We start from the raw sequence: 15,504 nt of genomic DNA on the forward strand, positions 1-15,504 counted from the left end.
AGAGACGATGCAATGACGTTATTAATCAATCTTGTGTTGATCAAAATCCGTTCACTCGAAACGTTATGAGCGCTGCGCGGCGCTGCAGTCTACTGAATGAAACCATTGTGAAACATTCGCACTCTATCGATTTTCTATTGTTAAGGTTCTTGCGTGGTTCTTTCACTTCCGGAAGATCATGGTAAGTGAATTGTGGTTATTAAGTTGACGAATAATTGTTATATAAAAACTAGTATAGTAATCTCGAATTGATTTTCTATAGATTTTACTTCTTTTACACGATTATATTTGCTGTTTTTAACAATGCGAAAATCTCGGATTATTACGGATTGCAGATTCTTACGAACTTAACCTTGTTAAAAGCGAACGTTATTGATCACATGGCGTGTCTTGGATTTTCATTTTGAATATTTGTTGCATTTTTACAAATATGCAATGTAGTACAATACTGTTATTTCTTTTTACGCAATAAATAATTTTGAATTAGACACTTGAGGCATAAAACCGAAAACCTTTTGAATTTCTCCTTAACAGCCGTTCCAGAGATTTGTGCAGTCGGGCCGTGTGGCCTATGTAAGCGATGGTCCTTACCAGGGCAAATTGGTTACTATTGTTGATATCATCGACCAGAATCGGGTAGGAGAATATTTCTTTTTACTCAAATCTTTTTAATTATTACAAAAATTAACATTAATGTAGAGAACAGAAGACATAATATTTCAATTAAACAAAAAAAAATATTTATACATGTATTTATTATCTTCTTATTAAACATGATTTAAATGATGAACCATTTATATTGATAGGAAATGCCGGCTGATGTTTACTGATGCTAGCTTATATCTGATGACCCAGTTGTAATTTTTACAATAAATTGTTATAGGATTTGGTTTTAAAATTTTTGTTTTTTTCAGGTTTTAGTAGATGGTCCATCAACTAGTGTACCTCGGTGTGAGATGAGGCTTAATGAGCTTCATTTGACGAAATTTCGTTTACGTTTCCCATTCTCTGGATCAACTTCTGTTGTACGTAAAGCATGGGAAGCAGCTAATATTAATGAACTATGGAAGCAAACAATGTGGTCTAGAAAAGTTGAAGCTAAAAAGAAGGTACGAAAGAAGTCATCAATTGTAACTAATAATTAAAGCTTATTTATAATAAATAAGTTGCATTTATTTAACTTGAAAAAACAACTATAGTTCTTACAATTAAAAAATTTATTTTTAAAAGGAATTTTAAGCACACACTTATTATTTACAAAACATGAACAGATGTTATTAATAAAAGGGACCGATTGATTTTATTGATGCCAACTTAATTTTGACTATTATGACATTTTAGGGAATTTTACATTGAATAAAAGATACCATTCTCTGTTTTAGCGTGCCGCACTCAGCGATTTTGATCGTTTTAAGCTGCGTAAAGCAAGGCAGATAAGAAACAAATTGCGAACGGACGCATTTTTCAGATTGAAGAAAAAGACCAAGAAAACTAAAACTGGTGTAGCGAGTAAAAGCACGAAAAAGATTGAAAAAAAGTAACTGGATTTTAAAATAAATGTAATATTTTATGAAGATCTTTTTATTTAAGATTTACCTTTCACCTCTTAAATGTAAGAAATTATTGAAAATTTATTAAAATTGGAACATTCAAGGATAAGAATTACAACCGAAGTCTAGTGGGATGTGGCAATAAAAGGTGGATGATGATCATAACCTTTTTGTCTTCTATGCGAGTTTAGAATTACAAAAAACGGATTATCTCGTGCTGCTCATAGAAAACGCAAATATGACTTAATTTATTTGTTTTATAAATGATGCAATTAAGTAAGCCATTGAATCTGATTGATGCATTTCAAAAGTAAAATTGAAGGCGCTGTCTTTTTAACGAAGAACGCAGTATTAATCTGTTTCTTTTAACATTAAAACTTAAAACATACAACAGTTAAATGAATTGCAAAACTTTCAAAAACAAATTATTGTGATAGTAGATTAACGGGACTGCTTAAAACAAAATTATTACATATTACAGATAGTTGAGAGCCGAAAAAGTGATGCTAACTTAGATGATGCGACAAAAATGTCACAAATAAATATAATAAAATTAGAAGCGTGCAGTTAAAATTATAAAGATAATTCTATTTGTACTAAAAAAATCTTCAGTCGTATCAATTACGTCAATCAATTCATCGTATGGGAGATTTTATTAATAATTAATTCGTAAATTCCCAAGATTAATATTTACGTTTTTTTTTTACATAGATAGGTATATTTCACATTAATGATAAATTTTTTACAAATTTTTAATTATCGCGAAAATTAAAATAAATTTAAAATCTAGCAAAAATGTAGTACATATAAATTTAAACAATAAGCTATTGTTTCATCCAAAAAAATGGTAAAAACATTCTTTCATAGAGAATCCAATTGTTCACATTTTAGCAATCCCTTTACTTTAGCAAATTATAAGACATGTTTAAAGAACAAACTTTAAATTAAAAATTTTATAATTTTTATGATCTACAATGCCACATTGTAGACTAAATATATAAGATCGAAAAAAATTAATTTTTTCAAAATTTTTGCACTTTGTTTTAAATATTTGATTATATGTGTATTGTGTATATAAATTGTATATACAGGGTGTCCGATAATTGCTGAATCACCTCTCGGGTGTAGGTAGAGCAGTTTAAACCGAATAGAAAAGTCCTCTATATATATATCATTTTGCGATTTTCGCAATAATTAATGAGGAATTAATTAAAAAATATCGGCCAATTCGCGCGAGTTTAAGAGCGCGGCGAGAAGAGACCCGTGGTGATACAGCCCACTGTTATTTGGTTACTAGGCGCGCGATAAATCGTTGGGAGAAGCGCTCTATGAATGACAACGGCACATACGAGTGGTGTGTAACGCTAGATCCTTGCGTCCTAGCGACCACGTAACAACGGGCTGTCTCTTCTCGCCGCGCGCTTAGACTCGCGCAAATTAGCCGATCTTCTTTAATTAATTTCTCATTAATTATTACCAAAATCGCAAAACGATAGAGAACTTTTCTACTCGGTTTAACCCGCTCTACCTGCACCCGAGAGGTGATTCAGCAATTATCGGACACCCTGTATATATAATTCTCACAAAAATTAAGGAATCACTTGTTCTTTGACTTAGATGTAGAACAAGTAAAAAACATATTTAGCGACTAATATTTATTTCTAACAAATATATATTAAATTAGTGTTCATATATTTATATATTTATTTATATATAAATTAATTGTATATGCTAGATCTATGTACAGAGTGTTAACACTTTGCTTTTCTTATCAAAAACTGTAACTACTATGATAACCGTTTATATTTGTACCATAACTAAAAGTTTTTTTTTAAAAGCTTCTTTCTAATCTTTCTATTCTCACAATCAGTCGTCATGTTTTACACGTAGACGCGAAATGGGAGATTCGAATAGATTTCAAGTTGATTCGATCCGTATTTGTAAACATGTCTACATACAAATAATTAGGCATGGTGATATCTTAAGTTAAAAAAAAATCCATGCTCTCTGTAATGCTTAACAGATTGTTGTAATTGTTTATTCTTCAAATTTTTTTTATTAATTATTAATTTTAAACTACTATAAAAAACACGTTCTACCATTTCGCTCGTTCACCTCTTTCAATATTTAATCGAAATTTTTATAGATACAAACTGTGCACAAAAAATAGATAACTATGCGAGTTATAAATTTATATGTAATTTTTGGCAAATATTACATTATCAGTTTTATAATTTTGTCCATGAAATCTCAACTAAAATATAATTGAACTATACTCGTATAAAAATCAATTGCACATTTATCACTTAAGTTTTACAATTCTTTTATTATTTATGTAAGAAATATAAATTTTTAAAATAATTTTTTTGTTCTGCAATAATGTTAATAAATAGAAACTTTCTGCACCAATACTTAACAAATAAAATTGATTACATTTTTTTTGTAATTACAACAATTTTATCGTTATCTTTTAGTTTAAAAAATTTTTAAAATGCTTACAACGGAATAATATGCCACATATTTAAGAGTCGAAAGTAAGTAAAAGAGTCAAAAGTGGCCGATTGCAGAATATCTTCACCATTTAATTTGTCTTAAAATCAACGAGCTTCTTAGTTGTTCTTGCCGCTATTCAGACTGACATCCAAAGGCTCGTCCATGTTCTGTACAATGTCCTGCTGGGGATTGCTTGGTAGATGGAACAGCGTGGTGACCTGCGAATGCTTGACAGATGAGTGATGATGACCTTTAAGGGTAAGATCAATCTCAGCCTCCTGCGGTCGTTCTCTCATCACCAAAACATCGCCAGAACAATCCACAGGACTTGCACAAATCCTTGGCGGCGTTTCGCATTGACATTTTATCCTGCTGGGTGATTTGTTGCATGGTACCGAATATCTAGAATATGCACAACAGCAGCACGTGAAATAGTATTAGAAAATTGTTTAAAGTATTTCAAATTGATGAATTAAATGACGCAACATTTTTTTGAATAGAATTTGTCTGCGGAAAGTGCTTTTTATTTTCAGTTCCTTACATACATATACAGAGTGATTCAAAATAACTTGATGTCCTTGCAATGCCATATTCTTGAGCGAATTCTGAGACGATTTTTCCTTTTACAAAATTTTGTCCGAAGCTTAGTTTTCGAGTTATAATTGAAAATAGGTAGCAACTTACGAGTTCGGTACAACGGGCAGGCAGGGACGCGCAATGTATAATGAGACTGTCAAGTGTTTACTATCGTCTCATGACGCATTGCACCGTCCCTGCCTGTCCGTTGTATCGGACTCGTAAGTAGCAAACTATTTTCAATTAGAACTCGAAAAAATTAAGCTTCAGACAAAATTTTATAAAAGAAAAAATCGTCTCAGAACTCGCTCAAGAATATGGCATTGCAAGAACATCAGGTTATTTTGAATCACCCTGTATAATGTAATTAAAAATTATAATATCAATTAATAAAGTTAAATTAATTAAAAACTAAATTATAATATATTATGATGTACCATATTTATATGTAGTTTCTCATAAGTATATCAATTTTTAGGAGATTTAGATTTTTTTATTTTTTTGTCTACCTTGAAAAAGATTATTTCTTTAAAAGTTTGAAATAATGTTATCAAAACTATGATATAATCTATTAGGGATAATTTTTTAATATATATTTGTAATTATAAATTTTTATTTGAAACTTATAGTTAAGGATTGGAACCCTTTAAAAAAGGATATATCAATATAATTAATATTTTTTTTGCAGATGGCACGCTTACCCGGGTGGCGGTGGAGGTAAAATTCTGAAATTTCTGCAAACCGACACGGAACCGCTGGTCTCAGGCAATTTGTCACTCGCGGTTGATGAATCTGTGAAAGCCGATGAGGATGACGGCGAAGAGGAGGATGCGTCGGTGGTTCTTTCAGGGGGTGGTCGACTGAGCAACAATGGCGTAGCGCTTCCTAAACCCAAACATCGCATTCTCCACGCGTCCTGCAGCAACTGCAATCGAGCTTGCTTTCTCCATTTTGCCCGTCTATTTTGAAACCACACCTGTGAAGGAACCGCTCACTTGGCCAAACATTGTCATTTCTCTTTTCCCCCCTCCCCTACCAATGCGAAAAAATAGTAAATGTTATAACATCATATTACTGACAGATATATTAAAGTATCTCCCAGTAAAAAATACAGATCCGATTTGATGATGAATTTTAAAAGCACATTGTAATTTAAACCAAAGAAACACAGTATTTTTATAAACTGTATAATATACAATTATATATTTGACCAATTGTATTGATCTCATGACTTTGAGATCAGATTTTAATAGATTTTTAAAACAAATTCTTAACAATCAATAGGAAAAAAAAGGTTATAAAAACAAAAGCGCGGGTGTTGGAGTGCAAAAATTTATTACAAATTAATAAAGCATAATGTTACAGAAACGTTTCAGTCAAATTTTTTAGCATTTTTTAGTTTGATAGAATTGTAACCGGTAATTGTGATTACACATAAACATCGCGTGCGACAGTAAAAACATTTTTACATAAAAAGTTTTCAAATGTTTTCAAAAATTATCTGATTAAAGATAAATATTCGATTAATGCATTATTAATTTTATAATAGATGCTAAATGATATAAAATTTTTCTGTTTGTAAAACCATTTTATATAAAATTTGAACAATTCTGATTACATAGCGTCAATTACTATGGATTCACAATTAGTATAGTTTACCCTTTAAATTCCAATAAGGTTTGCGGCTGAGGAGTTTCGAAAGCATTAATCGAATTTACTTGGTGAGCTGATGAATTTCCTACGCCCCTTCGTATTCGTTGTACAGATTCGCCTCATCGTTTCATCAGCGTTTCGCCTAATTGTTTTCGCACAATAGTCCTCGCGTAACAGCCACTATTGCAGCCAGATGTACAGGGCCTTTGTGATAGGATCGCGAATCAACCAATTTTATTTGTATCTTAATATCATTCGTGAATCAAAACATCTGCTCGGTCTTGATTTAACCTAATTGAAAGCTGTTGTTCCAATTTTTGTAATGTGTTTGAAATTGCTAAAAAATTAATTGATAGAAAAATTCATGTCACTTATTTGAATAACCTATACCCTAACATCACTACGAACTTTACGTTTCACAGTCACGCTTTCTTAAATTTAAATCTAAATTAATGAAGTATTGCCATTAGTTTTTTGTTCTTTTCATGGCAACAAAATTATTCGTTTAAATAAAAGCAATTTAATGAAAAAGGCTATCCTTTTTCTACAAAAAGTTCGCGTAAATATATATGTCACATGTTTTTTTTTCACTTATATTTGAAGATAAAATACTCAAGTTTTGTTGATAATGTATGTATATTAATGTAATAATTAATATAATACACGAGATAATAACAGAAAATTAGATTTACCGAGATAAATTAATCATTAGCGGATTAATCAAACTTTAACGGGTTTTAACGGAAAGCAAATGAAAATAAACCGCACATGTTTTCTACAGTTTATTTAGGCTTTAATTAGTGAACGGTTTTAAGGAATGAAGTAATTTGTTGAAAGCCCGCATTTCGTAGATGTTGAGGTTACAACTTTTCTTAACCCTTTAGATACTAAGAAGGTAAAGGTGAGCATTAACTTTTATCTCAGATGATTGCTAAGAAAGTAAAGGTGAGCATTAACTTTTATCTCAGATAATTTTTCAAAAGACTTTTATATTAAATAGTGATATTATACAAGAATGTCTAAATTTATTATAAATCTGAAGATACTGTAAATTAAAGTGATTTTGATTGATTTAAAACTCTTTTTAAAGAAGATTAATTAAATATTTCTAATTAATTTAAAATAAATTTTAAATTTTAATATTTTTTGCTTGATTAAAATTTCTTATTAAACAAAAAAGTTTCGTCTTACATTTATAATTTATACTTTTCTTTAAATTGACGTTTGTAGTTTTTTAATACCATATTTTGTATTCTAATCAAATATAAAATGCCATGTTTGCAATTAACAATATATTAGAAAAAAATTTTCACGATTACATTATCAAATAAATTTTTGCAAAGGAAAATGGAAAAGCATTAGTTAGAAAACTAAGCGATAAGCAATCAAGTAATCGCAAAGATTACCTGAACACGTGCTTCCGAGAGTGATATCCGAAGTGCGACTTCTTCTCTGAGAAAAACGTCAGGATAATGTGTCTTCTGGAAGAGAGATTCCAATTCCTGAAGTTGTTGCGGCGTAAATGTAGTCCGATTGCGTCTCTGCTTGAAAAAGTCATAAGAATCCAGCTGTTATATGTGCCATGCAAATACATACAAAAGTATTATCGTATATGTTGTACTCAATCGGCTTGTTAAATAGCTCTTAATCACAGCGTTATCTTTATACTAATCACATTATATATCGGCGTTGTGCCGTTATTACGAATGCATACTATATTTTGTATAAATCTATAATAATATTAACTTTTTAACATATACATTCAATTTATATAATTAATACATTAATTTAAGAAATCTTCTATAATTATTATCACTATTCTTGTTAATGAATTAAAAAAAAATGCAGAAGTGAGAAAAATATTTACGGTTTGGAGCAAGCCACAATTCACGTTTATTCAACACGAATTACATAGAATGGACATCGAAAGAGACATGCTGCTACAAAATTATAAAACAAAATCTGCAAATAAGCATAAAAACTAATACTACGTCTTTTGTATTCTATTTTCTTTAGTTTTTACATAAATTTTTTTAGTTTATATATCTAATACAATATTCTTAATGTTGCAGCACAATAATAAAAAAATTAAATTTTATAGTGAGTATGATATATTATTTTTAGTTAGCATAATTATTTAATATTAATTTTTTTTGTAAGAAAAACAGATTGGAACAATATCTAATTTGTCTTTTCTATATGGCATGCTAAAATGCAGTGGCATATTGGAATAATGTTCTCATATAGAATATAAGATATTTCAGCTTTTTCAATAAACAAAATATAATTTTTTGTTCATAATTTTACTTGGAAAATTTATAAATGTCCAAATCCGAAATATATCGGATACCCGAGTGACAAAGAAAAAGCACTTGATTAAAAGCAATAAAACATGAGTAACTTTTCACAGTAACAAATATGAAATTAAAGGAAACGTACACTGACCTGACGACGACGGCCGAACATGTACTCGGTAAGCAGATCAGCCTGCGGTCCGAGGGGCGACAAGTACGGACCCGCCATGGCGAGCGGCCGTTTCTTGACCGCTTTCGCAATGACGACCGCTCACGAGGCGAAGAGAATTCTACTTAGTGATTTTAGATAGAGATCTTCACTGTCGCAGCAATATAGGCCGCTCGTTCGGCGCGAACATGGCGAGGGCACTGCGAGAAGAATCGTCGCTTCGTTTTGGGAGGATGAGAGAGTGACAGAGGGGTAGCAACCCCCGAGCTCGCGCATTAGGGATAGCTTCGCTATTGGTTGCGTGGCTTCGAGGGGCGGTTCCGTCGTGTCAAGAATAGCGCAGACCCCTCCGCGAGATGTGCAGCTACGTTGAAAATCCGCTAAATCGCGGTCTACATCCTCCTCCTCCTCTCATTCCCGTATACTCTATCATTTTCACCCTCGTTGGTCGCCTGGCACCCCTTTTTCCATCCTTGCTTTTGCTCTTTCTTTGTCATTCTTCGTCCATGTTTCGTTCGCGCTTTACCCATTTCTCCCTGTCGATCCTCTTCCTTTTATCGACGCGCATTTTCTTACTTTACTTCCTTTTTTTGTTTCTCTTCTTTTTTGTCTTTATTTTTTTCACAAGACGAAAATAAGCTCGATCGTTCGACAAGGCAATTTCCTACGATTTTCAAGAAGAAACCTCGCGAATATATCGGGAACGCTATCAGGACGCAAATGGTGGCATCGATCATTGATAGGCTTTAAAGATGACGTAAGTGCATACATATATATATATATATATATATACATCAAATGTAATATAATAAAAGTCGCACGCTTTCGCTTAACTACGGATATTAATTTAGAAGTTCAACTTTTTTAACTGAATATCTTACTCGATAAATTTAAATGCTATTTTTTAGAATTCTCTCTTTTAAGAAATAAAAAATTTGTTTCAAGTCAATTAAAAAAATAAACTCTTTTAAATTTATTAAAATAAAAATACTACTTTATACAGAGAAAAGAATGTCGCTTTGTATTTCTAAAGTATCGTATACAAGTGGAATTAACAAACTCTCGTTGGAAAAAGATTATAAATTATAAAAGTACTTACTTTGATGGATGAAACATGTTGCGTAAATTTCTTCAAGTGCTTTATTTTTAATATAAAAAACCGCACGTATTTTTTTGATCATCTGATAGCATCTAGTGTTGAGAACTCATCAATTCAACATTTGCTTCATATCAAAGTTCCGCTTTTTCTCATTTTCGATATACAAAATCAACCGATCTGAGATATATTGCACGTATATTTTAATCGTATAAAAACATTTGTATACCTACACAAGCGATGCAAAGAATAATGTATGTATTCTACAAAAATCGTCTACGTTTGGTAAAAAAACGATTTCGGAATTGGAAATTTTTGTCACCTGTTCAACCTGTTTTAAGTTTTTTTTTATAAACAAAATTAATTGATTCTTTTGCATGTAAAGTATTAAGATAATACACACACTTGTGACGATTTTATTCTTCTTTATTTGTTATTATTATAAGTTTTGTTATGTGTATATATGTGTACGTATATGTAGATATTAATTTAAATAACTGTAAGAAAGTTAAATTTTTTACTTAGATTGTAGATTCAAATCTAATTTAATATTTTTCTAATGCATATATACAAAACGGCCCAAAAAATTAAATGATTAAATATCACCAGTAGTTCTATGAGTAGAAATAAAAAAAATGTTACGTAACATAGGTCCGGAAATGCTTTATTATTATGTTACATTAAAAAAAGTTTATTTAATTTTCTATTTCAAAATGCTGTCTTACATTTGTAATTTAAGTTTGAAAAATTCAATTTGACATTCTACGAATTTCATATTTATCTTGCTTTAATTCAGTGAATGTATCATTGATTCTTTTTATCAATTCTTGTTGCATATTGACTGTTATATGGTGTATATTATTATTTTCACAGTTCCCCATAGATAATGATGTAAAATTGATCTCGAAAGCCAAACAATTGGTCTTTTCTAATCTATCTACTTTTCATGATAACGTTCGTCTAATCATTTTTTCACGTTTTTCTTACAAAACATGCCGGGCAGTCACCTAATCGAAACTATATACGTTAGTGATATAAAGAGCAAACTTCTTCTCAAACTACTGACAAAACGTTTTTAAAAACGTTAAACAAGTGTGTGGTTGGTCTTGGTTGGTAAAAAGTAAGGTCCAAGCAATCTTCCGTTAACTTATATCGTAATACATCAACAATGAACTTGTTATTAATTTTATATTGAATATATTTATTATAACTTTTTAATAAACCTATTTTAAATTTGTGTTTATGTGTAATATTTCTTTCTTATTATTACTCATAGAACATACTAGTAAAGTTCAATCACTCAACACACACTCAGTATAATTTTAAAGATTAGCAATAATTATATATTTACTAAACTTTATTACACGAATATCCAGGGCTATATGCAAATATTGTCATGTAATAAATATTCATATCTCATGTATTTTTAATTTTATATATAAGAAAATCAGATTTCTGATTCAGATTAATCTACAAGAAAAGTATCAAGCATGTCCACAATGTTAGGTGGACATGCTTGATACTTTTCTTGTAGATTAATCTGAATCAGAAATCTGATTTTCTTATATATAAAATTAAAAATACATGGGATATGAATATTTATTACATGGCAATATTTGTATATAGCCCTGGATATTCATGTAATAAAGAATCAAAGAGAGAGCATGTTTAAAATACTATATACGATTAAACTAAATTTACACATTACTTGAAAAAGTATGTGTATTATAATTAGGAACTCGGACCGATATGATATTTTGGTTCGGTTTACGGTCCAATAAAATATTTAATAACTATGTTCCAGTTATCATTTTTTAGTTGATAAAAAAAGAACCTTTTAAATAACTGTTTTTTTCGATTTCGGTTTTTCTAAAATTCTTTTTAACACAATTAATTTAAATTAAAATTAATATTTAAGAGAGATATTTGAGTGAAACATTCTATACACAATTTATAAATGAAAAACAAAAATTTAGGAAAGAAATAACTGATATAAAATGTTTAGCGATTATTAGTGGTTAATTTATTAAGAGTATACGAAAGAAATACGTGACAAAAGTGCATGCGTACAATTTATAAATGCGTTAAATGATAGATTTTTATAACGGACATTGCAATTAGAGAGAGAGAATTAATATACTATAAAAAATATAAATACACTAAAAGTAGCTATAGATAGAATGATGATAATAAGGGTTATACAGAAAAATAGGTTTTTTAATATTAAAAAAAACTTTAAACAATAAAAAAAATAATTAAAATTAATTATGTTGTTTAAATATAATTTTTTATTTTACGTTATAAGATATTATATTGCATTGCAAACATTTGATACACACATAAAAATAACTTATTACATTTTAACATTATAATTATACATTTGTACATTTTAACATAAGTTTAACATGAATGTAATCTATTTTTTAAAAAATAAAAGACTTTTAGAAATATTAAATGTAAAACTTAATTAAAAAATTTTTTGGTAGTATTTAATGTAAATTCTGTTTTGTAATTATTTCTCTATAATTTTATAAAAAAAAAAAAAATTTACAGTTTTATTTTACCAAAATAATATTTTACAAGAAAAATGGAGGCATGTAAAATCTTTATCAATATTCATTTTTCATTTTTGTTTTATATCCATTGTATGTGCAATAGTTTAAGTAAGACTTAAGCAATAAGCAAATTAGTCAATCATCGTCGAATTTTTTCGAGAATACGTAACTGTAATTAGTCAGTTTATTTACTGCCGAAGTCTTACTACTTACGTTTTTTATGTGTTATGGCCTTTACTTAACGTGAATGGATTGCAAGAGCCACTATAAATCATGTAACATAAAGAAGAAAGGAGAACGATATAAACAAATAAAAAATTTAACAAATAAGAGTGATAAAGTATAGAATAGGAATCGAAAAAAGAACCAAAAAAAATCATAAAAACCGAAAATAATTTTACTGATCCGGTACCGGTTTCGGTATTATAAACTTTATGAAATTTCGATTTGGTTCCAATTTCGCTTTGATTAAAACAAAAGATTACGGAATAGTTATTGGTTCCGATTCCGGTTCGGTCCAAGTCCTTGATTATAATATGCATTAAATCTGAAAAATCTTAAATAAAGTCGTATATTTTTTTTACTTTTGTCGTGTTCTGTATGCTGAATAATCGACGACGCAATTCATAAGTAAAGATACCTGTTAAATTTGCCGTAAATTAGCGACAGATTTGTCTCTGGGGTACATTATTTGTTTCCCTCGAGCTTGTATTTCTTTGACATTTAATGCATTGACTGCAAATGCGAAGACATTACGGGTTATTGCTTTTATTTTTTTTTTTTTTAATTAGCAAGTAGATAGATATACAAGAAATTTGATTTATTTGTGTATGATAGAAATATCGCGTCATTATTACATCGAGATATTTTAAATGCTATCGTTATATAATATAACGCAATATTGTCAAACTTTGAAAGCTAATGTTATTAATCATCACAGATTTACAATTAAAAAGCATATAACTGAAAATATATTTGCATTAGACTTTATTCTGTTAAGTCAATAAATTCATTGTAATCTTAATATTAATTCCTTATACTCTCAATTAGATCTCGTACGACAATTAGATTGATTAAAAATATATTTTAATGCGTCTGCTCGGTTTCTTTTTAAAGACGACGCGTATTAATACGGTTATTGAATTCCGCTTCTTTTGTCCCGCTTACCGTCTCTATCCAGGAAGAGAAAGAGAGAGAGAGAGAGAGAGAGAGAGAGAGAAAGAGAGAGAGAAAATAAAAAAAAGATATGAATAGAAATGGCAGGAGGAAAGAAGCGCGCGCAATCTTTTTAATTATGAAAACACTGCTTTGTGTTTCATTTTGTTTTGTGTTGTCAGAGGGCGCTATTCTAATCGGGCGTTCTCCTACTTCCCTTGCGCTTCCTCACCCCTCATCATCTATATCTACCCTCTTTCGCTACCATCACTGCCGCCGTCGCCGCTATCTTCTTTTTTTATATTATAACGTGCGGGCTCTCTCGGACGGTTCTGATGGGTCAGGGGCGGAGGAGACAGGGCTGCTGCTGGCAGGGTACAGGCTAGAGAGGGTGCCAGGGTGAGATTGCTTTAGTAATGAATTACATAGCTCGGGGCTGTGTGTCTCTGTCTGAGGAACACCATCGTTCGCGCTCTCCGGTTCTTTTCCTCCACGTGCGCGCACGAGTTTTTCTCTCCTCTTTTTTTTCTCTTCGGTTTTCCTTATTTTCTCGCGCAGTTTTCGATAGAGACATTCCTATCAATGGTCACCGCACGTGTTACGACGCAAATATCATACGTCAAGATCTCTATCAACTCATCATCGAGCATCTGTATGCAATCCTTCTTCTACTCTCTTCTTACTTTTTTTCTTGTCCTCTTTATTTTCACGCGCAAATTTTGATAAAAAAAATTATTTTTGTCAGTTATTGCGAACGTTTATAACATTATTGCATATATCTGTTGTAAATATTATCTATTATGTGTTTGCATCTGTGAAATCGCTATAAAATATTTATCACAAACTAATTTTTTTTCCTCTCTTTTCTTAATTTTGTTTTCTTGTAAAAAGAATTATTTTTTTAACAATGCAATGTGTTGCACATTTTTTTTATTCTTTCCTTTTTTTATCTTCTCTGTGTATAGCTTATTTTTATTGTTTAATATAAATAAACGGAATAGATTTTGTCTTTTTCTCTATCCCTTTTATCTCTTTCTCTAATAATATATAATTATTAGTAGATAATGATAAATGTATTGAATATTTTTAAATTTTTAATTAAGGAATTAATTTTTCTTGCCGTAAACATCGCAAAGAAAATCTTTAGTCGATTTTAATCCAGTTTTCATCTTTTATATTGAAAACTGAAAACAGATTGAAATATAATTTAACAGTCAAGAATACTCAAGTTTGTGATAGTTTTTTCAATAGTTCTTTCGTTATCATGTTGAAATAAAGACTTTCTACGCCGAGACAATATATTGCGTTGCATCAACATCTCCAGATTACGATTGCAATTACTTACAATTGTGATTCATTTATTCATCGTTTTCTATTTCAAATATATCTCATATTGTGTGGAAAAATATATATATTTAAATAAATCGTCAAGATAAAATAAAATCTAAAAAAACATTGCATAAAATAATAATTTTTTGTTTGAATAAATAGTAGATAAAACTGTGCATTTAAAATTATTTATTACTTCATTTTACTATCATCATGCAATTATCATAATTTTTGCGCTACTTGAATAAGCACACAGTTAATAAATTGAATATGCTTTTACTGTAACATAATGAATACATATGTTAATTAATTAAACATGAGAGCGATAGCTAATCATTTGCATTCTATCTCTTTAGCATTAAGTCCTCTAGTGAAACGACGGACAAAAAATGGAGATGTTGGTCGCGAAAAGCAAAAGAAGTAAGCACCGTACAACTCGCAAAATTCCTTTTCATTTGCATTATTACGGTAATGAGACTGAAAAGCCGGAAAATGTCGGGCTTTTGTCAGAGGGATTGTCCGCCTGGTCCATTCATTGATTGCGTCGGTAGACGGGGTATACGCGGCACATAATATCTCAGCCAAACCACCCTAAAGATAATGAGTAGTGAGCTCTGCCTTTCTATTTGTTGCT

At 30.1% G+C, this 15,504-nt stretch overlaps 2 protein-coding genes across 4 annotated transcripts; one reads left to right on the top strand and one right to left on the bottom strand.

Annotated features, from left to right (window-relative positions):
* Positions 1–38: 38 nt before the first annotated feature.
* Positions 39–1,574, top strand: RpL14 (ribosomal protein L14). Its single transcript, XM_012365736.2, has 4 exons — positions 39–181; positions 535–636; positions 915–1,109; positions 1,383–1,574. The coding sequence occupies exons 1-4, from the start codon at positions 179–181 to the stop codon at positions 1,539–1,541; spliced, it is 459 nt and encodes a 152-aa protein (XP_012221159.1). The 5' UTR covers positions 39–178; the 3' UTR covers positions 1,542–1,574.
* Positions 1,575–3,230: 1,656 nt separating this feature from the next.
* On the bottom strand, positions 3,231–8,993 carry LOC105671227 (paired box protein Pax-6). Of its 3 annotated transcripts, none has more exons than XM_067357772.1 (4): positions 8,718–8,993; positions 7,679–7,816; positions 5,321–5,595; positions 3,231–4,445 (listed from the first exon to the last, which is right to left on the bottom strand). In XM_067357772.1, the coding sequence occupies exons 1-4, from the start codon at positions 8,793–8,795 to the stop codon at positions 4,160–4,162; spliced, it is 777 nt and encodes a 258-aa protein (XP_067213873.1). In that variant the 5' UTR covers positions 8,796–8,993; the 3' UTR covers positions 3,231–4,159. The 3 variants fall into 3 exon arrangements, with proteins under 3 accessions (XP_067213873.1, XP_067213872.1, XP_012220621.1); XM_067357771.1 differs by having other exon boundaries at positions 7,679–7,813; positions 8,712–8,992; XM_012365198.2 differs by having other exon boundaries at positions 7,679–7,813; positions 8,718–8,990.
* Positions 8,994–15,504: the final 6,511 nt, after the last annotated feature.

Source organism: Linepithema humile, chromosome 6 (genome assembly GCF_040581485.1).
Source record: "Linepithema humile isolate Giens D197 chromosome 6, Lhum_UNIL_v1.0, whole genome shotgun sequence".
NCBI lineage: Eukaryota > Metazoa > Arthropoda > Insecta > Hymenoptera > Formicidae > Linepithema > Linepithema humile.